This window comes from Polistes dominula, unplaced genomic scaffold (genome assembly GCF_049000335.1).
Source record: "Polistes dominula isolate Pdom_NZ unplaced genomic scaffold, Pdom_raw_medaka contig_307, whole genome shotgun sequence".
NCBI lineage: Eukaryota > Metazoa > Arthropoda > Insecta > Hymenoptera > Vespidae > Polistes > Polistes dominula.
Genome location: NW_028301025.1, coordinates 374,940 through 399,259, shown reverse-complemented (window position 1 = coordinate 399,259; position 24,320 = coordinate 374,940). Strand labels below are relative to the sequence as shown.

Genomic DNA, 24,320 nt, shown 5'->3' with positions numbered 1-24,320 from the left:
GTTTGTAGATGTTGGTAATGTTCTTCTACTGATTTAGAAGCTATTAATATGTCATCTATATAGCAATAACAGTAGTGAAGGTTACGTAATACCGTGTCCATAAATCTCTGGAAAGATTGTGCTGCATTGCATAAACCAAAAGGCATTACCAGATATTCGAATAAACCGAATGGTGTAATTAATGCTGTTTTTTCTCTGTCTTCAGGAGCTATGGGAATTTGATGATAAGCACGAGCGAGATCTAAAACTGAGTATACTTTTGAGCCTTCTAACTGATGTGTAAAGTCGTGTATATGAGGAAGAGGATACCTATCTGGTTGAGTTATACTATTGAGCCTACGGTAGTCACCGCATGGTCTCCATTCTCCAGTTTTCTTCCTTACCATATGTAAAGGACTAGCCCATTGACTTTTTGACGGTTGACAAATACCTTGTTTTAGCATTAATTCGAATTCTTTTTTTGCAGCTTTAAGTTTTTCGGGTGGAAGACGTCTCGCTTTTTCTGTAATTGGAGGGCCTTTAGTTACTATGTAATGTTGAACTCGATGCTTTGTACTATTGGTGAAGTTTGGCTTGGTGATCGCCACGAATTTCCTTAGCAGCTCGTGACATCCACTACTGCTATTGATCGTAGTAATTGTGGGGTGACTGGAATTGCTAATTTCACCTCTGCTAGAAAGTTGCGTTTTGCCATCAATCAATTTTTTATTTTTTATGTCCACCAGTAAATTATAATATCCTAGGAAATCTACTCCCAAAATTGCTCTTGTTGTTTTTGCAACTGTGAACTTCCATATAAATTGTCTACGTAAGCCTAGGTTTATGGAAAGTACTTTTTTACCATACGTATGAATGGTTGAACCGTTTGCAGCATATAGGTTATATTCGCTGTCTAATGTTCTCCTGTCACCAGATGTTTTTGGGATAACAGATATATCAGCGCCTGTGTCTATCAAAAATCTTATTCCGGATATTCTGTCTGGAATTATGAGGCGGCTTTGTCTCTGTGCACCATCTCCAATCGCCTCAATATTAGATGGTGTATCTAGTTTCCCTGTTTTCGCTGATCTGGGCCGGTCCAGTTACAAGGTTTACGACATCTCCATGACTTTTCGCCAAATTTTGCATGGAAATAGCATGGTCTATTCCTATTACGACTCCTAGATCTTGATCTATTCCTGGAATGATAAACTGGTCGATCATATTGTCTGCCATGATATTTACCTCTTACTAAGGTTTCCAGGTGGGCCATTTTTTCTGTGAGCTGTGCCATTTCGTCATGTAGTTTTCTATCTTGTGATTCGTCTCCCGAGCTTTTGTCAACTATGGTTGCTACCTCATAATGCCCTGTTCTTTCTATTGTTTTATCGGCTAGGGTTGCTAGACGTTCGAGACCAACGTCTTCTACGACTGCTAGTACTTCCTGTATTCTCGTTGGCAATCTCTGTAACCATAGGGTTTGTAGGACTTGGGTACTTACATTGTCTCCTGCTAATAATTTCATTTCTCTTAGCAGAACTGAAGGTTTTTTGTTCTGTAGCTCCAAGCCTGTAAGGAGTTGTCGAAATTTTGATTCTTCCGACGCTGTTAAGCGTGTGATCAATGCCTCCTTTATTTCAGTATATGAATCGTTAGACGTGGTGGCAATTATGTCCGCCACAATTTTCAAGGTCGCAACATCCAAATGTCGGACAACTGCTGCGCTTTTTACGGCATCAGAGCGTACATTATAAGCTGCGAATTCACGCTCTAGCATCATGAACCATAGCGTTGGTTCGTCTCTCATGAAAGGAGCTAATTTAACGCTACGAAATTCGCTTGCCTGTATCTCGGGTCCTTTGTTCTCTGTTCGACTATCTGCGCCATTTTTTGCTGTACCGGTCTTTGTTCCCTGAATTTCCATTTTTTTCCTTTTTTTATATTCCCGGGTTTCGGCACCAATTATTTATGTGGGGAACAAGGTTAACGGAAAAGGTTGATCTGGAGATTTACGCGATAGTCGTCAATTAAAGTAACAAAAATATATAAATTTATTAACAAGATACAACTAAACTCTTGGACGCCATATATAGGACTAACTTACATTTTCGACCGTTACGTTCAACTTGGGTTTAGTTAGTCTAGTACCCGCATAGGGAGGAAGGGCGCCAGTGTGCCGCGTCGATACACTAGGCACGTATCGCCACACGCGCGCTGCTACAGCTGCGCGCTGTTTGCCAAGAGATGTCGGCACTGCGCTGGTGCGAGACGCCACAGTTACATTAAGAATGCAAAAAATAATTAAATTCGGGTTCTTGCCCGTCAAAAATACCCTTATTAGGGGTCAAAATGTCATTAAAGGTAAAAAATTATTTGAGTCAGGACACGTTTTAAATGTTGGGGAAACAGAAGATTCCAATAAACATTCAATAATAACCTGCTCAGTTGTAGCTCAAACCAAAATTTCCGATGTGTACAAAATAAAAATTTATGTTAGTTACTAATTATTTTTACAATTATTTTATACAATATTAAAAATATGATAAATCTGGTTACGTTGAAGCTTTCTTAAAATTATTTTTAATGTTCATAAATTCACAAAATTTATAACTAAATATAAACCTGGTTAAAAGTTTCGAAGTGTAGAAGTAAATTTTATTTCAATTTTTAATGAAATAAAAAAACGACAGATTATTTATATTTTTAATAATAATTACATTGTTTAAATAACTTTCAGTAACTTAAAAATTATTTTCAGCTTGATAATAATCGAAATATTATCAGTGCTAATTGCACCTGTAAAGCTGGAGTGGCGCAGCAATGCAAGCATATATGTGCCGCAATACACTTCGTTAACTCACCGGATTCTGCAGCTAGTAAAACTAGTCAATCGCAAGGATGGGGTAAACCCTCGCATCGTCAGCTGTTGGGTTATGACAAAGGGGCTCAAATGTCAACTTTATTTTCACCTCCTCCTTTATGTAGTGAAGCTGAAAAATTAACTCCCTTTGATGTTACTACTGAAAACTTGAAGGAGTTTGTGCCTTTTTCACCTTTATTTCAAATTCTTCAATTTGAAAAAAGAAATCAGGTTAAAATTATTGCTGCTGAAACCTTGGTTGAAATTAAGCGGATGATAGGAAAACATAACTTATTAGAAAAAGTAAAAAAAGTTACTTTAGACATTTTCTCTCTTCAACTAGTTAATAATTTGCACGGTGTTGAGTGTGAAACGCTTAAAGAATGGCATGATTTTTACCAAAATAAAGTCTGCTGTGATGTAGATAAAGCATTAACAATAAGTATTAGAACGATCGATCAGTCTCAAAAATCTGAGTGGTTTGAGGAAAGAAAGTTGCGTATCACTGCTAGCAATGGGCACAAAGTCAAAGGAAATCGTTTTGACGTTGAAAAAATTATTGATGAGCTTGTGAATCCTAGTAAAGTTGAAACCTCTGCCATGAGTTATGGAAAGAAAACTGAAGAAGTTGCTCTCAAAGAATATGAAAAATTACTACAACCAAATTGGGAAGTAGTCAGTGTTGGTCTCATTGTTAATATTCCTCAGCCATGGATATCGTGTAGTCCAGATAGTATTCTAGTTTATGGGCCAAATATTTGGCAGAAAAGAGTGATTGAAGTGAAATGCCCATATTCATGCCGTAATCAACCGATTTTCGATGAAGAATCACTTGAAATCAACGTTCAATATTTAAAATTTGATGAAAATGGATTGCACTTAAGTACAACTTACTCGATTTATACTCAAATCCAGCTTCAAATGTACGTCACAAACATTGATTTTTGTGATTTATTCATCTATTCACCTAAGGGTAGTGTTTTAATAACTATTAAACGAGATGAGGCATTTCTTAACAAAGTCATAACTGCACTGCAAAAATTTTATTTTCATCATTATCTCCAAAGATTATTTTCTATGTATTCTGAAAAAAAAAACTAGATGCATTTTCTATCTGCAATATTTAAGATTATTATTATTATTATTATTATTATTATTATTATTATTATTATTATTATTATTATTATTAATATTATTATTGACTTATTATTATTATGAGACTTTTGCAAATGTTTATAAATGTTAAAAATTCTTATATTTATTGTAATTTAATTGTTACATAAAAAGTATGAACAAAAATGTGATAAAAAGTAATTACATAAATCATATAAATTTTTAAAATAAAGTTTTAATTTCATACACTTGTATTTATATTATTATTTTTAAATTATTGTTTTATTATAGGCTAGGAAATATTTATTAAACTGCAGATTACAAAAACAATTTCATCAACATGAGGAAGTAAAGATATTGGTATTTTTGTAAAAATATTGAAATCTTTGATTCTTTGGTTCACTCTTTCAATATGAATTCTGACTGAAGCAATATTATAGGTTTTGTTAACTTCTTCAGCTGTAAATTGTCCATCATGTGCAAAAGGAGGCATAATGAAGATAGCATTTTTTTTTTCAACTTCGGTTTGAATTTGAGGAAAACCTTTATCAGCAAGAACAACGTAACCAGGTTCTATTAAATCTAATATCCCACAATCGTTCGTAATGTAACAGTCACTAGAACGACCACCGTAGCACTTAGATACAAAAGTTATCACTCCGTTTGGAGCACACCCAACCAAGAATTTCACTGTTTGATGATGTTTATAGTCCGAGTACATGAAAACTTTCTGTCTTACTTCCGGCGGTTGTTCTGTATACACTTCAGTGCAATCGATAATCACGCGTGTTGCAGGGTAATTTTTTTTGAAAGCTTCTGGTAGAGTTGCTTGTAGAGTAGCTCTCGAAGGCCAAACTATAAAATTTTTCAATAAAATATTGAGTTGTTGTAAGTTCCTGATAAATATTTTTTGTGCTGAAGTTCTGTGAATGCTGAATAGTATTCCTAGTGCTGTAAATGTCAGACCAGTCTTCAATTTTGTCAAAGTGATAAGTAATTTTGTTTTTTTATCTATTTTGGTAGATTTTATGTCAGGAAGCATATTCAATAAAAGTGCAAATATTGAAAAATTAACACCGGTTAAACTGCTTAAGGATTGGTCATCATGAATAGAAGTAATTCCATGGAAACCTGGACAATCAGATTTAATAGAATCTGGAGCAATTGGATCACACCCAACATCTTCAACGTTCTTGTGTAAAGGCGGCAAATTAACATAACAAATTTTTTCAGCTGTTCTTTTAATTGGAATGTTTACTTGTACTTCAGCAGTACTTACACCATCACAGGAATTTATATTACAAAAAAAATATTTATGTTCATCTAAAACACTTTCATCAACAATTTCATCAGTTTGACATGTAATACTAAGAGTTGTTTTTTTTTTGGAGTATCATCAAATGCACAATGATCTTCTACACTCTGTGTTTCAACATCTACCCAATTATTATCATCTTCAATTTCAATTTCACTTATATTATTATTACTATTATTGTTATTATTATTTTTATTATTAAAGATATTCATTTCACTCCGTAAATTCCTTTGTCGTAATCGTTCGAAACGTTCAACTGATTGAGTTGAGTTTTTTGTATTTACTTTACCAGGAAAAATTGTTGGTGTGTATGAAGGATGCCGAGGATGTTCAGACTTCTGATTATTTATAAAATGAGCACTACAAATTCGAGTGTTTTTAGTTGGCTTCCAATCAGTTGGATATTTCCTAAAAAAAAATTTTTTTAATTTTACTTTTCCCTAGTACTATTTCATTTATTTTATAAAATAATCATTATATAGTTTAATATTCTATTTTATACTACTTAGCTTTTTAAATTTGATCGTGATTAATTTAATTTTTTTATTAAAATAATTTACTTACACATAGTTTTTCACTGCATTTATCCATCGTTCACGTTTATGGATTATCCACTCTGAATTCAGAGTACTTGCAGGGAAACGATAAAATTTAACTCTTGAATTTTGGTTTTTGTTTTTATATGGCATATTGGAACATCCACGGATACAACAAGATACTTTTGAAGAAGACATTACCAAAATTTACTTCAATCAGATTAAAAAAATAATTAATTTAATAAATTTGCTATTATTTTGTATAGCACTTGCCATCACTTTGCTTTACATTTTTCCCAGCAGGTGCCGTCAAAGTCATCTTTCTCAATCCCTATATGTATATCACTATAGTTAAAATATTGAAAGCAGGTACATTTTAGATGTATAGCTGAGTTGATACATTTTAGATGTATAACACTGTATTTAAACTTTTAAAGACAGGTACATTTTAGATGTATAGCTGTTTAAATACAGAAGAATGATAATAATAAAAGTTGTAATCGATTCATAAACATGTTTGAAACTTGGTTTGAACAAAACTAAAAGGTGCACCAAATTAATTGAATACGTATTTTTTTAGCGAAACTGGGACAATTAGTTGATTTGTCGAGAGCCTTGCTACAGGAAGTTGGTAGTCAAAGCCAAGTTGCACGGCTCACTGCAGAAGAACATGGTTTCTTGCTTGAAGATGACAGTGAAAACTGCTGGTCAGTAGATATGGACCAGATGAACACTGAGGATCAAAGTTTGTTTCTGTCAGTACTATCAGACGCACAAGGTAATACGGTCAGTGTGGATGTTGGTCGAAGCCAGCATGACTCAAGCAGGTTGTTACAAAATGATTCGTCATTAAAGGTGTCTGATAATGAATTAAGAGGTTCGCAAGCAACAAATGTAATAATGGAGGTCTCAAAGACAAATAGTCCAGTTGCATCAAGTAAGTCCTTAGTTTTAAATGTGTTGTACTAAAATTAAAAAAATCTTGTCCTTTTTGGAATGGGATTTTACTGATGGGTGAGAAAAGTAATTATGTGTACCGCTTCCTCATGCGCTTTAAGGCATGATGTATACTTAGTCTCACGGATCAGGTAAAATCGTTATTTGAAAGCCATGGTATAATATAATAGAGTGTAAATCAAACAGAATGTTTGATTGAGATATCTAATTTTGAGCAATATTTAGTTTCTCAACAGAAGGACAGAGGAGATAGTACAACGAAGGCATTGGTAAACGCGGCTGCTCCTGCACAAAACCCCGAGAGTACCTCAGATGCGGTTGACAATACAGAGGTCAATGTTATGAGGAACCTAGTTAATATCTAAAGGGAAACCATTGCAACTCTTCGAGAGAAAATTGAGAGGCAAGACAAGGTATTCAAAAAGCTTACTGACAAACACAAGCAAGAATACGATGCTCTCAATAGACAAGTTGAAGGCTTAAAAACTCAGTGGCCGAAAGTCAGAAAAGGGCTGAAGAGTTTAAACAAAAGTATCAATGGTTACAGGAGCAAGTAGCTGAAATAAAGCAAACTCAAAAATAAACGCACTGTCGTTACAGTTGAAGAGTCTGCTTCGGAGTTATACGATGCAGTCTCGACAGCTCAGTAGTTTTCTTTTGGAAGTAGTAGTACAGCTATTCAAGATAATGGTCGTGATAGGGTTTCTGGTGCTCCGGTGAGTATTGTTCATACTCACGGAAAACCAGTGAAAATAAACAAAGTTAACCTTGGTACAGCGATTAGAAATGAGATTTTGAAAGTACTTAATAGTGAAGCAATAGATAGTTTAACTTTGCAAAGGTCCGGTCCGAACTCAGGTTTAGAATCGAGTAATTTTTTTTGAGTAATAAATCACACGCTGGTGAAACAATAAATTCTAGTAATTAAAACACTGCTCAGACGGGATGTCATGACAATAATAGTCAGAATTCGGCCCAGGTAATCAGTCTTCAAATGTTCAATCCTGATCATAGCATACCCCGAGTATACAAACTCTGCCAGAAAACCAAATTTGATGACTTTCTTGATGATCTTAGATCGGAATTAAGAGCAAAAGATATATTGTATGTTATCGACAGCAGCATTAAGCTTTTCTTAGATAAAAATGATAATGTGAAACAGTTAGACATTTTTAAAGTAAAAGATACAATAAGAAACAGAGTCGATAAATTTTATTTTGATCAAGTGAGAAACATTGAAAGTCCGCTGGAGATCCTTGCTAAATTAAATGACTTAAAGGCTCTTGAAAGCACCGTATCGACGTGTTTTGTTCGTAAAAGGCTGTATAACATACAATATAATCCAAGCAAAGAAAGATTTAAAGATTTTTGTAATAGATTTGAAGAGATTGTACGAACATTTGACGACCTTCCGGGAGCTGAAAAAATATCAGAACTAGAGAAAAGAGATACATTTTACAACGCGGTTTACAAGTCGGTACCAAGTGTGCAAGGTGTAGACTTCCTCAAAAAGCCACCAGGGAAGTGGTTTAACATATGCTCAATTGAAGGACTTTCTCACTAAAGAGGAGACAGAAAGGCTGTCATCCAAAGAACATTTAACAACCACTGCGTTGTGGACTGAGTCACGATAAAGGGAATTTAAGAGCTACTGCAAGAACTGCAAAAGACCAGGACACTTGGCATCGAAATGTAGAGAAGTAAAGAGAACCAACTGCTTTGTATGTGATAAACCTTGCCACATAGCTAAACATTGTTCGTTAGCTAGATTACCAGCTCATCGACAGCAAGGTGGTTCGTCACCGAACCGTAAGGGCCGCGGGTATACTAGCACTCATTACCGAGGCAGATCAGGCAGATTTAGAGGTCAATTTAGTCAAAAGCGTGAGCACGAGGGTAGGTCTAAATCTGAAGGTGAGCGCAAGCTTGATCTAGGTCGTCGTGGAGCAAAGAGAGGCAGGTTTAGTATTCGTGGTGGCCGAAGAGATGGCCAAGGAGGTAGTCAAGGTGCCAGCACCTTTTCAGGTGAGAATATCGAGTGTGAGTAAAATGAAAAAGGTAATGTTCTGTTTGTAGAAAAATGTCAGCAATATCCGGATAACTTCAATTTTAATTACAGAAATAATACACTAGAACGGTTTATCGCGGACTCGGGTGCTACAGAGCATCTGTCGAATTCTAAGTTGATTTTCAAAAGATTAAATGAATCAGACGTTAAATCGATTAAATGTACTAATAGAAATTCTCAGGCGGACTTGCAAACAAATGGTATGGGTACAGTAAAATTGAACTTGCAGAATGGAGAAACGCGCGAATTGCATAATGTCTAATTAAGAAAACTAGTAGAAAAGGGTCTAGAAGTTTATTTAAATGATAAAATAATTGATATTTACGACCCAAAGACTTGTGAGTCGTTTATGACAGGGATATATAACAAACCTTTCTGGGAAATTGAATTCAAGTCTGATAATCGTAGTAGTGACGGGATAGGCTATAATGAGAATAGATACTGTCAAAAGGCTTTCTTAACAGATGGTGAAAATGGAAACTCTCATGAACATAAGTATTTTATGAGAAGTTCTACTCGACTTCAGAATGCTGAACAGATTGAAAAGGAATCAGAATTGAAAGGGGAAATTGGAAAGGCGAACTCTCCTGAAACTAGTGAGGCTTCTTTAATTACTGATGAAAATACAGAAAAACGTTTAATCTCGGATGTTGCAAGCTCTTCTGTAGAAAAGGTACAGGAAAGCTCAGTAGCTGAAAATATAGCTGAGTTAAATAGACCAGACATCTTCAATTCAGTTAGGGATAGAATTATTCATAATATTGACGAGATTCCTGAAATAGAATTATCGCAAGATGAAATTATGTCCTTGGAAGATACTAACGTAAAAATGAATAAAGCCTTGTTGTGGCATGTACGACTTGGACATGCATCGAGTAATTATCTCAGAAATTTGCAAAAACAATATCCTCACTTGAAAGATATCAAATCTGCCGAATTTAACGGAATCGTGGATAGTTGTGAAGTATGTAAAATAGCCAAAATTAAACGATTGCCATTTAAAACTGTTAGACAGAGAGCTTCCAGACCGTTGGAAATAATACATAGTGATATTATGGGACCGATAAGCCCAGCTTCTTATCCCAAAGGTTACAGATTTATAGTCGTAGTAATTGATGATTATTCTCGTTTAGCAATGTCTTATCCAATCAAAAATAAAAGTGAAGCGAGATCTTGCATTGAGGCTTTTGTAAAATCTGCCAGAAATATACTTGGTCGAGATGAAAAGGTCTGTCGTTTACGATGTGACCAGGGACTAGAATAGATGGGAGGTTATACAAAAGAAGTTTTGGAAAAATTAGAAGCAGAACTCGAACCCGCTAGTCCTGATACGCCCGCACATAACGGAGTAGCAGAACGTTATAATTAAACCATAATAAATAAGATTAGATCGTACATGTATGATTCGAAATTACCGGAAAATATGTGCGATTTAGGAGTAAGCGCAGCGGCGTACGCGTATAATCGAACACCACATGCTAGCAATAATATGGAATCTCCGTTACATAAATTTGCACCTAATTATAGATATGATATCAATCAAATAAAACGGTTCGGATGTTTTGCCTATATTAAAGTCCAACGAAAAACGGGACCGAAGTTTAGGTACGTTGTTAGAAGAGTAATTTTGATAGGTTATACTCGAACAGGTTATTTATTTATAAAGCCAGAAGATGGTAAATTTTATGAGAGTAGGGATGCTAGGTTTAATGAAAGAATTGTTTACGGAGATAGATATAATGTAAAGAGTATTAAAAATTGGCAGGATGAAAACGTTGGTATAAACAAAGAAACCTGGTTAGTCGAATTTGATAAAGAAAACTTAGAAGGAAACACCGAGACCTTAGATTCGGAGGGAGCGCCTCCGCGAATTAAAAGAAAAAGAGGTCGCCCTAAAAAGCAAGCTAATAATGCGCCTGAACATGCTGAGACGATTGTTGATCCTCTCCCCATGGATGATGTATCAGCAAATTTTATTTATGCTTTTGATAATTCTTTAGAATGTAAAGTAGATGAAAGAACAAGATTAAAAATTGATGAAAAATGTCACGCACTATTGACTGAAATCAACAAAGATCCAAAGACCTATAAAGAGGCTATTAATAGTCCAGAGAAAGAACACTGGATAAAAGCAGTTGCAGCTGAATTAAAGGCTATAGGTTTACGTAAAGTCTGGACAATAGTAGAGAGACCAGGATGTAGTAAGAATGGAACATCGCCTAATATTATAGATTCGAGGTGGGTATTCAAAACCAAAGTTGATGAAAAAGGTGAGAAGCTTTACAAGGCGAGACTCGTTATACGAGGTTTTAAAGATCGAAAAGGAGTACGATTGGAAAGAAACCTATGCACCTGTTTCTCGATTGTCACTGATCAGAGCGTTATTTGCAATAGCAAATGCTTACGACCTTGATATGTGTCAATTGGACGTTAACACTGCTTTCTTGTATGGTGAGTTGGATCAATTAATTTATATGGAAATTCCGGAAGGACTTTTTCCTGAAGGTCAAGGGCCAAAGGATCAAATTTGTAAGCTTGAAAGATCGTTGTATGGCTTGAAAGTAAGTCCGAAGAAATGGAATGAAAAATTCACTGAAGTTGCACTTAAAATAGGACTGGAGAAAAACTTAGTTGATCCATGCTTGTTCACCTGGAGAGATGGTAATGATTTTGTACATTTGCTTGTTTATGTTGATGACATAATAGAGATAGGTAATCATCCGGGTAAAATGTTAGAAATTAAAAATAAGCTCAAAGCTGAATTTGAAATGAAAGACTTAGGTGAACCGAAAGAATACTTAGGAATTAGAATTAGAAGAGATAGGAGAAATAAAATTTTGCGACTAGATCAGGAAAAACTTATTGACAAAATGCTTGAAAAATTCTTAGAAGGAAAACCCTATCCTAAGAGAACACCTATGGTTTCGAATCAAGTCCGCAATCGAGAAAGAATAGATCGGGAAGAAACCATTGCTGTACCACTGACAAAAGATTTTCCTTATAGAGAAGTCGTTGGAACATTGCTGCACATAGTTAACGGTACAAGGCCTGATATCGCATACATTACTAATGTGTTGAGTAGGCATCAATTAAATCCAACTAAGAACGAATGGAATATGCTGCAGAGAGCACTGCGTTACTTGTTGGGTACGAAAGGTATGACCTTGACGTTTAGAGGCAAAACACAAGAGTTGCAGGCTAATGCTGATGCAAGTTTCTCTGATTGCAAAGGCTTACTGACTACGTGTGGGTATCTAATACAGCTGTTTGGTGATACTATTGCTTGGCGAACACATAAACAGCCAAGGGTTGCTCTCTCCACTTGTCAGACTAAATATGTCGCATTAAGTGAAACATGCCAAGCTTTGCTATCAATCAGTCAGTCAATTGAGTTGATAATAAAAGGAAAATGGTATCCAATAAATGTGTTCAGTGACAGTAAGTCAGCAATAGCGTGTGCGAAATCTGATGGCAATAATAAATTAAGGCACATGATCGAAAGGAAAGAACACTATGTTAGGGAATGCGATAATTTAAATTTGGTTAAGTTAAACTGGGTTCCTTCGAATAAACAGATTGCTGATATTTTCACAAAGACATTAACCTTTGAAATACATAAATATCTTACAGATTTGATTATGAATAATTAAATTGTTATCTTCTTTCCATCCAGGGAATAAATCTTCTTCTTCGCAGGGCTAAACTGAGTAACTGAGAGTTAACTAACATTCCGTGCCAAAGATTTATCAAGTTAGATTAAATTTGTTTTGTATAAGTTCAATATAAACAAGTATGACAAGTTATTTGCTCATAGATTTTGTTAATTCTATTTGCGATTTTGATCACTTAAAGATGTTGTTGAATATATTGTATGGTTTAAATCATTTAAAGAGTCTATTAACTAGATGTTGTGGAGTATCGAGACATACCGGGAGGGAGTGTTAAGAATAGCGTATATAAGAGACGTTATGTCTTCTCACACCGCCACCCCTACTCTTTAGTCTTACTTCTCCTATGGGCCGCACAGTCCCTTAGTACAGGGCGCTGGTACACCCTCTCTTCTTCTGTATTCGGCCTAGCTCTAGGCTTGCTCAACAGTTCTTTCTTTTCCACCGTTTCTTATAATAAATCTTACTTTTGAATATTAACTCTGCGTTGTCTTATTTATCAGCCATACGTTAACAGGAACAATATGAAAAAAATTAAAAACTCATTTCTTTTTTCTAAAATCCCAAGTTTTAACTAATTTATATTTTTTTTTCAGTTAAAAAAAAATGTGAAAAATTATTTTTTTACTCAAAATACACAATAACATTACTGATCAAACATTTTCAATCATTTGGTTTCACAATGATTACGTAAAAACTATTTTTTTTTTTAATACGTTTCGAGCTAACGCATTTCAACGCTATATACCGGGATTTTCACTAATCAGCAATCATTTTTTCTAAAGTTTCGCTTTAAAGTTTTCTGTATTTTGCTTTGTTGTTTGCTTACAGTTGTAGCATTACAACCACTTGAATAAGTAAATTTTTTCATTGAATCTGTCTGTATATTTCTCAATTCCCTATACTGTAGGAAAAAATCTAGTATTCAGCTCTTTTCGTTATATTCTATTTTCTGGAAAGGAAAATTCTATTCAGAAACTGTAGGGAAAGTTTAGAAGGGCCATAAAACCATAAACAAACATAAGAATTATCGGGATATATTGGTGCAATAAAAACCCTTTGTGCAGTGTCGGGACCCTTTGAAGAATTTCGGATTCCTATGTAAACATATGCGGTATACCATAAAAGAGATAACATTCCGATGTTCCAGATCAAGTTTCTTTATGCATTGTTTCCACTACCAAAAACTATAGGCTGTACCCATCGGTGGACTATGGGGTGGATCCTTATGATATTGGTCAATAAGATTTATAATCTCCTTCCCTCTCCAAAGGGGTGTAGCTCATTTCTGATATAAATATGTGGAAAGAAGTAAGAAAGTGTCCTTAGTCTTCAGTCCTCAGTTAGTCCGTCTGTATTATATCTGTCCTTAGTCAGTCCTTAGTCAGTTATCTTCAGTTTTATATTTCTTTCTCTGTCTGAAAACCTCACAAGACATAATTCAAATCTTTATTTCAGAATGGATTTTGATAAAAAAATGCATTAATTGTAATAGATATTTGCGAAAAACAGTTGGATATAAAAAAGTTATTATGACAATTGATGAGGCTAATATTGCGATAGAAAAAATTGGAAAGAGAGTCTTTATTAATGATACCTTTTGTAATAAGTGTCGAGTTATTTTAACAAGACCACCTATACTTAAGAACACTGAGGATTCATCTCCAGATCAAGTAAGTATCGAAAGTCAGCCAATTTCATCTCAATCCTCATCCACTACTATTTCATATGTATCGTCAACTGAAGATCCTTCATATGTTATTGAAGAAAAACTGGAAGAAGAATTAGAATTTGTGGAGTTGGGTTTTCCTCGAATTGTTGCTACTCACAAATACTGTTGCATTTGTGGATCATCATCAAATATCAAATCTGTTCCATTTGAAGCACGCAAAAAACAAGTGTTTTTCAAAAGACAACTCCTTATTCACGAAGGAAATCGGTGTTGTAAAGACCATCTTATAAAAAAGCGGTTCTTCGATGAAGACATTTTTTCAAACACCAGTGTATTTGAAGTTCGTGATTTGGAAAAATTACTGGGGCAGCTCGCTATTGGTACTGACTCGTCCATAATTGATAAAATTGGAGATCACTCGTTTTCAGAAAAACAATTAGAGGCATTTACTAGTCTTACCTGGGAAAAATTGATAAAACTTCGTGAAAAGTTAACATCGATGAGAAACTCAGTGAATCGTAATATCGTTCAAGCTCTTGTTATTTTTTTATTCAAATTACGAACCGGAAATTCGAATGCAGTAATATCTTCCGTTTTTGGTTTAGTTCGGGAACAAATTGTATCTGACTACTGTGATGAAGTTATATCTTCGTTTGAAAAAGATGTTTTACCTCAGCATTTTGGAATTGATGCTATCAGTAGGGAGACATTACTCACTAATACGTCAAACACTGCTAAAAAATTGTATCATGTAGAAAATGACCAGTTGATATTCATTTGTGATGGAACATATATTCGTCATGAAAAAAGTGCAAATAACGAATATCAGAGGAAATCATATTCTGGTCAAAAAAAGGTTCCTTTGTGTAAACCATTCACGATATGCACTGCGAATGGTTTCGTTATAGATATGCTTGGGCCATATACAGCTAATATGAACGATGCTGAAATAATGAGAGTGATCTTAAATGACCCCAATGGTCTGATTAAATTGCTGAAAAAAGATGACATTATTGTGGTTGATCGTGGCTTTCGTGATGTGATTGTATACTTAGAAGAATTAGGGTTCAAAGTGCTAATGCCTGCTCTCAAAGGAAAACGCAATCAGGTGAGCACAGATGAATCGAATAAATCCCGTTTCGTTATCAAAATTCGTTGTGTTTTTGAAGCAGTACATGGCAATATTAAACAGAAGTTTAAGCTATTAAATCATAAACTGGATAACAAATTGCTTCCAAAAACTAATGTTTTTTGTCGAATCGCTTGTTTTTTGCACAATGAATTTGGAACAAGACTTGATTCTGATCTTGATCTTACAGAAAAAATAGTTGCTGCCATGAATTCAAAAAAAGATCAAGAGAATACTTTAACCTTGGAGATAGAAACTAATCGTTGGGCCAGAAGAAAAGTTCCCTTTGCAATAATAACTTCAGAACAATTAACTGACTTTCCAGAATTATCAGAGCAAGAACTCAAAATTCTTTTCACTGGATCATATCAAATGTCTCAAGCTGTATCGTATTTAGCTGAGATGATGGATGAAAATGGAATAATAACATTCTATTATTTAAAAATTACACCTAATATTATAAAGTTTGAAGTCAGATCTCGACATATTAATTCGAAGACATATCGTTGTTTTATTGAATATCAGCCAGATAAGAACGATATTTCCGGAATAACTCGATATTGTTGTGATTGTGCGAATGGTAGACGCACTATTGGATGTTGCTCTCACATTGCTGCTATCATATATTATTTATCAGGTTGCTTACGCTCGATATTTGGCGAAAATTGTAAGACCTGCTGAGATCCTGAGTCGCTTGTTCATCGATGAAAAAATTAGTGTCGTAGTGAATGAAGACAGTGATGAAGACTAATATAGTTACATCTTTTATTATAATTTTTTATTTTTGTTGCATAAGATTTAGAATAATATCTAACCGTATAAAGAATATATAAGTACTATCTTTAAATGTATTTTCAATAATCAATAACCCTTCAAATTACGTTAGACGGAATATATCTTAATTGTTTTATAATAATTTTTAGGTTTATTTCTGGCAAAGTGTATTTTGAGTAAAAAAATAATTTTTCACATTTTTTTTTTAACTGAAAAAAAAAATATAAATTAGTTAAAACTTGGGATTTTAGAAAAAAAAATGAGTTTTTAATTTTTTTCATATTGTTCCACCACTTCAAAAAATTCAAGAAAATTCCTGAATGTAGAGGAATATAAAAGACATTTTCTGAAAAACTTTGGTGACTGACATATTTCAAAAAAGCTAAAAAAAAAAAAATTTAATTTTCTTTCGTCCGTCAAAAATCGGCTTTTCGTTAAAATATTATGATCATATTTTTTTTTTCATGTCTTAGACTCCTAAGAACTAGAAAAAAAATCATCATTGATTAGTTTTGAATTTTACTATAAAAAAAAAAAAAAAAATCGAAAAAACAGGTTTTTTTGAAAATCTCGAGAACCGTTTGAGTAAAAGAGCTAAAATTTGGGGTGAATTATTTTTATTCGACACCAAATCGATCCCCCAAGTGCGAGTCAAAAAAGCCACGGGGGCAGATTTCCCATACTTATCCGGCTATACCCTTTGTTTAATTGTTAAATTTACAATAATTAATAATTACATGTAATGGTTGATTTTGTTAAAGAAAAATTAAATGGCTTGGATGATATGACACGTAAAAAAAAGCTTGGCACGGAAAGTGTTAATCTGAAATAACCTCTCAAGTACAATGGTATTCTTTTTAAGTTTACATAAAAGGTACAATGATATTCTTTTTAAGTTTACATAATAATAAGTACAATGGTTTTCTTCTTAAGCTGACCAAACATCAAGTGCAATGGTTTTCTTCTTAAACTGACCAAACATCAAGTGCAATGGTTTTCTTCTTCAGCTGACAAAGCCACAAGTGTAATGGTTTTCTATTTAAGCTGAATTGGCGATCACTAAAAAAAGAATATGAAACGAATTTGAATTAATACAAATACAAAATATAACTTATTTATTAATGCATCACTAAGAATTTCTTTAATTAAATACTTTACACTGCACGTGGACTGTTTTGCGGTATTCAAAGTACATTGACAGGTAGTTATCTTGATTTTGTCTTACCGATGTGTTATCTTTCGTCTAGATGGCGCCACATATTCTACCTGTCGGTAATAAATTACCAATTTCCCAATAAATTTATGTTAAATTATAAAAAATTAATGTAATGTAACTCATTTTTTATACGATAAAAAAAAATGTATTTTAAACAATATTATAATATTTACTTCTTCTTCAAACAACATTATTATTTTTACCTCTTAACATATTATTGTCTAGAATTTTGTTTCTTCTCACTATAGATGCATCCCATTTGCATAATATAATACATGCTGGTATTTCTACAAAAATGACATTATTATAACTTACAAATATATACATTTTTCTGGTCTTAGTCGATTCCCAGTAAGAAGTACATTAATAAATTTAATACATATTAAGAAGTGCACATTAGAATGTATTTGCCATTTGTTTTCTCAATTTGTGATAACTAGGATGCATTCCTTCTGAAATTCTATTGATAGAATAGAACTAAGTATGGTTTTTTCCAACTGTAAGTATATTGAGGGTAGTGTCTTCAAAAATCTTTCATAGTTGTAGTATTGATGATTGATGATAGATTCTTATCAATCTTGATAATAATGAGTAGAAACTTTTAGTCAAATTATTTCCCTCCCCTGTGGAATGAATCAGTTTATCAATCAGTTTGATATAGGTTTGTTTTTTACAAATACAAGATTGCAATGCTTACCTTTTGACAGATTCTTGTTTTGATTATTCTTTGTTACTGCAGCTGCTGCATTCTATTTTTACATAATATTATAGAATGAAACTCTTCTTAGGATAACATAATCAATACAAATCTTCTAATCGTTAGCCGTAAAAAAATGCAATATATATCCATTGATCCAATGGTGTAATGGACTCTTCTTCTTTTGGATGTAACGTTCTTGGATTGGAATTAAAAATATAGATCTGAATGCTGATCTGATTTAAAAATATTTATAAAAAAGTACTTTATATATGTGCCAAAATAAGTTTAAAAAGGGAGAAAATGTTAAGATAATGCATAAAGTTAAAAGACAAAATAATCCATATATTTTAATAATTAGTAGAATTTCGTATAACAAAATATATACTTTTTGCATTCTACCATATGCATTCTAGCATACTGCATCATTCACAGAGTTTAGCCGATACCACTAGTATTTTCCAAAGATTAAGATTTTTTAAAAAGAATTGCAAATTACGCGAAAGTATTATGTATGAATCGAATAAATAAGGATGGATCGATTAAATTTTACTGAATTATAAAAATTATACTTTTTCAAAGCTCTGGTTCACAAAATATTTAATATTGATATTATGATATTGGTTATTGACAAAATTATGACGAATTGCTTTTTAAATCGCTGACACGAGAATACTACCGGGAACCCTTTGGGTGTCCTTGTAATTATCACAAGATGTTTAAAGAAAACTGTAATAATCTTTGAATAACCAATTCATGTTGACAATACAAAAAAAGTCTCAAATAATGAAAAACTTTCACTGTAAAAATTATTCTCGCTGGGACGATATAGTTGGGGTTTATATATACCAATTATTATACCAATTATATATACATATTATTGTATATATAAAATACGTGTTACATAGAGATAGGTTTAACAAAAAGATAGTAAAAATTTGGTGTAGTTTAATATTCAATTATTTATTTACAAAATATGATAACATTAAACATTAATATCTACATATTTTGTACCACATAAATAATAGATAGAACCTAAATAAGAACATTGTACCAAGATTTATCGATCTCTGAATATGCATAAAAATTATCGTATGATAATGTATTTTAATGGAAAATAAATTATACAAAAATAATATACCGAAGTTGCTTATTTTGTAAAAGTGTTCGATTAATTTGATAATAAAGTAAAATTAATATATCAGTATTTATTTCCACAACAGTTGTGTATTGTAATAATCCATATGACTTAATTGCATCGCAGTGCTAATTTACATAATGATGTATATTTTCTTTTTACGATAAATTCGAAATCTCACATTCTCACCCTCTCCTCTTCAATGTTTTATTTTCGATATACTTGGCCTGAAGAAAGAAAAAGAACAACTGTTAATATTTGCAAATAACATATAAACATGAAAATACTGTATAATGATATATATTAAATAAGAAAGAATATTTACGTCTGTATTTGTTTACTACCACTGAGAACTATATACGGTGATTGAGTTTCTTTTTGCTTTGCTTGTAATAAATTAAGTGTTCCCAAAGGTGTATCCGTCGAAGACATTCTTTTCATTAAGACTTCTTGTTCAGCTTTCTTCATACGCTTTTCCACCTGTATCAATATTTATGTTATAAATATTTTTCTTCCATAAAATTCATTCATTCATATATAACATCAAATTTAATAGATTACCTTATTCTTTCCAGGTCCTTTTCCGTGAAATTTATGCGATAGGTAGCGAAAAGCTTCCTTAGCACTTAAAACATGTCCATCATCGTCTATATATTCTAATTTAACATTTGGTTTAAAACCGTCTTTCTCTTTAAAATCTGACGTAGGACCATTGAAACGATCTCTTCTTCCAAATTTATCATCATCTCTAAAAAAAAAAAAAAGAAAAAAATAAGTAACATACACACGCATTGAATACATCCAAAATTGTGAAATTATGCTACACGAAAAAAAAAAAAACAATTTAAAATTTATTAAAAGCTTCTTTCCAATTTCTTATCTTCATCATTACTCTCTTAATCGCTTAACAATGTAAAAGTACTAAGAAAATGCAAAAGAGACAAAAAGAACAAAAAAATAAGACATACATACCCATATGTCTTGTCTTCTATAGAATAATTCTGAGCTTGTAAATGTGCGAAACGAGAAGCAGATGGCCTGTTACTGTCTTCTTTTTGTAAATATCCCTTACTCATTGCTAATTTTAACGCTCCGCCAACACCTTGGCCAAGGGATAGCTCTGCATCTAAAATTGCAGCTTCCAGCGCTATAGGCTCCGTTTTGCTTTCATCTAAACACGCAACATAAAGACAGATAGACAGACAGACAGACAGAGAGAAAAAGAGATTATTTATATAAATATAAAAAGCTTTTATGCTATAATATTGACAGTAAAAAATAAAGCAGTAGAAAATAAATACCCAAATGTACAGTATTCCATGCACCACGACCATCATCTTCTTCTTCATCGGAAACAATCTCATCTTTGATTCCATCTACCTCAAAGTCCTGTAGAGAAAAAGTGAAAATAAAAGAAAAGAAGAAATATAAATATTTTATCTTAAAATAATAAATGTTATTTAATAAAAATTAAAAAAAAAAGAAGAAGAAGAAGGTACCATAAGTTCTTGTCCATTTTCCTCTCTATTACCAGCAAGTCCATACGTAGGAATGTCTCCTAAAGTTCTACAAAATTCTGCGGTAGCATTAAGAACTATATTTGTAGATTGATTTTCATCCACAACCATTGACTCTTGCTTAGTATTTTCTAAAACATTTTTTGCATCCGTCGCTTTTAATTCTTTTAAACGGTGCGCTTTCTTTAATGCCATTTGCAATTCTAATTCCTTATCGTCGTCCTCAAATTTGATTCCTGTTAAATCTTCTTTGGGACCTGTTCATAAAATATTACATTCCAGTAATGTTAAATATAACGAATAGCCAAATAAATAAATAAATGGTATATAACAAAGTATAAAAAAAGAATGATCAAAGTAAGCGTATACCTTCTAAATCGTCTACGTCCAAAGTACCGTCGTTTTCTCTGGTATCTTCGACTTTTTTACTTCTTCTACTTCCTAAATCCCGTAGATAATCATTTTCTTCTGGAATCAGATCGTCTGCCTTCAATTTTTTTCGTTCTTATTTTTCTAATCTAGATAAGGAGAAATAAAATAAATTAATACAAAGAGTATAACATTTATCTAACATAACGTTTAGTAACGCAACAGAACAGACTAATTAATGTTAACATTTGAAATTGAACCTTTTTCTTTGGCTTTTTAAACTTTTCCAACTCTTGCTCGTTATAATATTCACTAGCTAATTGTGGTTCTCTTGTTTGCAATGATTCTAACTTTTTATTTGCTAAACGATGTTTAACAATTTCTGAACGACGCTGCTTTATTTCTACTGGATTATAAGCACCCAATACAAAGTTATCCTTTTTTTCTCCTTCTATTTCTTCATCATATTTATCTAAAATGTTTTTCTTCGATAACCCAAATTCATCTAAATGATCATCCTCGTATGCGTTATAAACAAACTTTTTCGTTTTATTAAGAACATTTCGCTTATATCGTTCCTCATCTACCATATTGACATTTACAAGCACGTCGCTGTTTTCGTTTAATATATTTTGATCTTTCAGCGTTAAAACCATTCCTTTGCCTTCTGTAATACTTTCCTATGAAATTTCAAAAACACCGAAATTAATATTATTAATCAATACAATTGCACATTTGTTTTTTACTAATAAGTTTAATTTTTAATCCCTGATAAAAGCATATGTAATCTATTTAGTATTATCAAATAATAACTCACTATATCGTGTTCCACCATCATACCCTTTAAATCTTTTTCCGTATAGGCCAGATTACGTGAAATGGATATTTCTTCTTTAAGAAGATTCCCAATTCCAAATTCTTCGTCCAACTGATCCAACATTTTAGCCTAAAATAAAAATTAAGTTAAATGGAATTTCATTTAATACGTTCCCTAAAAGCCGTTTTTACCCAACTTGTCGTACAGGCCATTTGATGTTTTAACTAAAGATTGGTATATTATCATACAATATTTCATTACGATTAAACAAATTGATGTGCTTTGTTCTATACTGCATTTCTTACATTACCATTAAATGAATATCTTCGTCGAATATGTCATTCCTGATGGTCAAGTGTAACGTATACCATAAATGGTATATATAAATAATCCTATATATAAATCTTATTACAAAAACCAATGATTACCCTTTCTTCAGCCTTTTTTTTCTCTTCCTGTAAACGTCTACTCTTATCGATCCAAGCTTTTGTATCGTCATCAGAATCATCTTCTCCTAATGATTTGATTTTTGCTAAATTAGCCTCAATCTGCCTCTTTTGTTTTTGAATACTAATTTTTTCCTTTAATTTATGTGTTTTCAATTGATCGTTAGCATTTGTTGCTGGTTTATGATAAAATTCACCCAAATCATCCTTAATTTTGTTAGGATCATCTTTCGATGTACTATCAACTTCTAAAGGTTTTAAACCTAACTTTGCTCTGAGCTTATTTGTTTCTTCAATAGATAAAGAGCTTTGCGACATGCCATCTTTTATAGGAGATGGACTACGTTGTTTTGAAATTTCTGGCGGAGGTGGTGTCGAAGGATGCGATAATCTTGAGATTTTTGGTGGCGGTGGTGCATTGACAATTTCAACTGTAAATATAAATGTAAATAATTATGTAAATATTAATGTAAATTTAAACAGTATCGTGTAATACACAAATATATCTATCCATATACAGTAGCGGCCATATACTTACGTACACCTAGCAAGATCATATTGAAATCGTTGTATATATATGTTCATTCAAGAGATAAACAAAAACCAATTTAATATTTTATAAGTCCCATTATTAAATGAAAAAAAAAAAAAAAGGATTCTTATAATTGTTCATATTTAGAGAATTTTTAATATTTTTCTATTCCTAAGTAAAATTTCTTGCGGACACATACTTACGTACATACGGAAATATTTATATTTTTATATTTAATTTTATATTTTTAACTTAAATTAACTTCTATCAGTTTTTCGAGATCTTGACTTACGAGGAATGTTATGCGATGTACCCATTACATTCAATATATTTGATTGTTTAGTGACATGTCATAACTGACAGTCCCAGTTCTGCAGATATTTGTCGATATGATTTATCACTTTTGCGGAGACGTTGCACTCTAATCGCCGTTGTTCTGACGTAATATTTTTTAGTTTACTCATTACTACTCAAAGACTTTATATTACGTCTAATTTATTCAAATTGTCGATAGAAACTGGAAGAATACTGTTTACATTCTCAAAATTGCGCATTAAATACGACAAATCTCAGTGTACGTAAGTAGTTGTCCGCTGCGAAATCTGTATTTTGAAACACAATGTTTACAAACAGCTTTATTTTTTGGAACTCATGAAAAGGCTTTTGTTGGTAGATGCTCAACGATCGAAACTTCTTAGAAATAAAACATTGAATCAGTCAGCAGACAGATAAGTATGAAAAACAAACATAAGAAAGTTTAAAAGTTAAAATGTGTAGTATGCGTAAGTATATGGCCGCCACTGTATATTTTATATTTCTAGAATATTTTTAATATTTGCACAAAATCCTAAAAACTTTGGTCATATTTTATGCATTATTTATTCAAAATATTAATTATGTATATATAATGCTGGTACATGCATGATAAAAAGGAAAAAAATAAAAGAAACTAACCATCGCTATCGTAATCCTTGCGTTCTTTCCTTTTATGTTTCTTGTGATGTCTATGTTTATCTACTTTCTCACGTTCTGGCGTATGACTTCGTGAACGGCTACGATGACGTTTTTTCTTAATATCGCGACTTTTCTCCGCTTTATGTCGTTTGTTCGAGCCCATTTTAACTTGCAATTAAAGAACAAGAAATGAAACCAACAAACCTAACCACTACAAATTTCGATATGTAATTTAACTGTGTAAAAACAGCAAATATAATAGAAATACAAGATTAGTAACTAAAGTGTTATTTTTCCCTAAAGCATTTATCCCTATTTTTCGAGCTTTCCTCGAATTCCGCTAGATATTATCACGATCGTCCTTCGTAAATAGAAGATAGAAACCAGAATATAATAATGTTCGTTAATAAAGTCGGTATAAAAAACTTGAAACTATTCGCATTAGCAGTTAAATTGTGGAAAATTTAAACTTAGAAAGAAAAGTTTTAAACAAAGAGAACGAATAATAATTTCAACAATTTGAAATAAGCGCCATTTGCTAGCTCCATTTGCTAGCTCCATTC

At 32.6% G+C, this 24,320-nt stretch overlaps 3 protein-coding genes across 3 annotated transcripts; 2 read left to right on the top strand and 1 right to left on the bottom strand.

The window, feature by feature from the left end:
• Window positions 1-2,252: 2,252 nt before the first annotated feature.
• LOC149031937 (uncharacterized) lies at window positions 2,253-4,053 on the top strand. Its single transcript, XM_089174282.1, has 2 exons — window positions 2,253-2,471; window positions 2,738-4,053. Exons 1-2 carry the CDS (start codon window positions 2,268-2,270, stop codon window positions 3,938-3,940), a joined length of 1,407 nt encoding a protein of 468 aa, XP_089030408.1. The 5' UTR covers window positions 2,253-2,267; the 3' UTR covers window positions 3,941-4,053.
• A 2,157-nt stretch (window positions 4,054-6,210) lies between these two features.
• LOC149031936 (uncharacterized) lies at window positions 6,211-7,125 on the top strand. Its single transcript, XM_089174289.1, has 3 exons — window positions 6,211-6,244; window positions 6,384-6,740; window positions 6,986-7,125. The coding sequence occupies exons 1-3, from the start codon at window positions 6,211-6,213 to the stop codon at window positions 7,123-7,125; spliced, it is 531 nt and encodes a 176-aa protein (XP_089030415.1).
• Window positions 7,126-19,172: 12,047 nt separating this feature from the next.
• On the bottom strand, window positions 19,173-24,003 carry LOC107072473 (U4/U6.U5 tri-snRNP-associated protein 1). Its single transcript, XM_015332446.2, is given in 12 exon segments — window positions 19,173-19,349; window positions 19,448-19,602; window positions 19,684-19,870; window positions 20,095-20,293; window positions 20,424-20,511; window positions 20,622-20,896; window positions 21,009-21,136; window positions 21,138-21,157; window positions 21,269-21,688; window positions 21,826-21,954; window positions 22,254-22,702; window positions 23,758-24,003. Coding segments are annotated over 12 exon segments (2,241 nt in total). The 5' UTR covers window positions 23,921-24,003; the 3' UTR covers window positions 19,173-19,321.
• Window positions 24,004-24,320: the final 317 nt, after the last annotated feature.

What these genes read in the sequence shown, in the direction of transcription:
- LOC149031936 (XM_089174289.1), top strand. Translation starts at nt 6,211, where the DNA reads ATGTATAACACTGTATTTAAACTTTTAAAGACAG. An exon ending in ATTTAAACTTTTAAAGACAG is followed by an intron (nt 6,245 to 6,383) that starts GTACATTTTAGA and finishes GTATTTTTTTAG; the next exon opens with CGAAACTGGGACAATTAGTT. An exon ending in AAATAGTCCAGTTGCATCAA is followed by an intron (nt 6,741 to 6,985) that starts GTAAGTCCTTAG and finishes AGCAATATTTAG; the next exon opens with TTTCTCAACAGAAGGACAGA.
- LOC149031937 (XM_089174282.1), top strand. Translation starts at nt 2,268, where the DNA reads ATGCAAAAAATAATTAAATTCGGGTTCTTGCCCGTCAAAAATACCCTT. An exon ending in TGTACAAAATAAAAATTTAT is followed by an intron (nt 2,472 to 2,737) that starts GTTAGTTACTAA and finishes AATTATTTTCAG; the next exon opens with CTTGATAATAATCGAAATAT.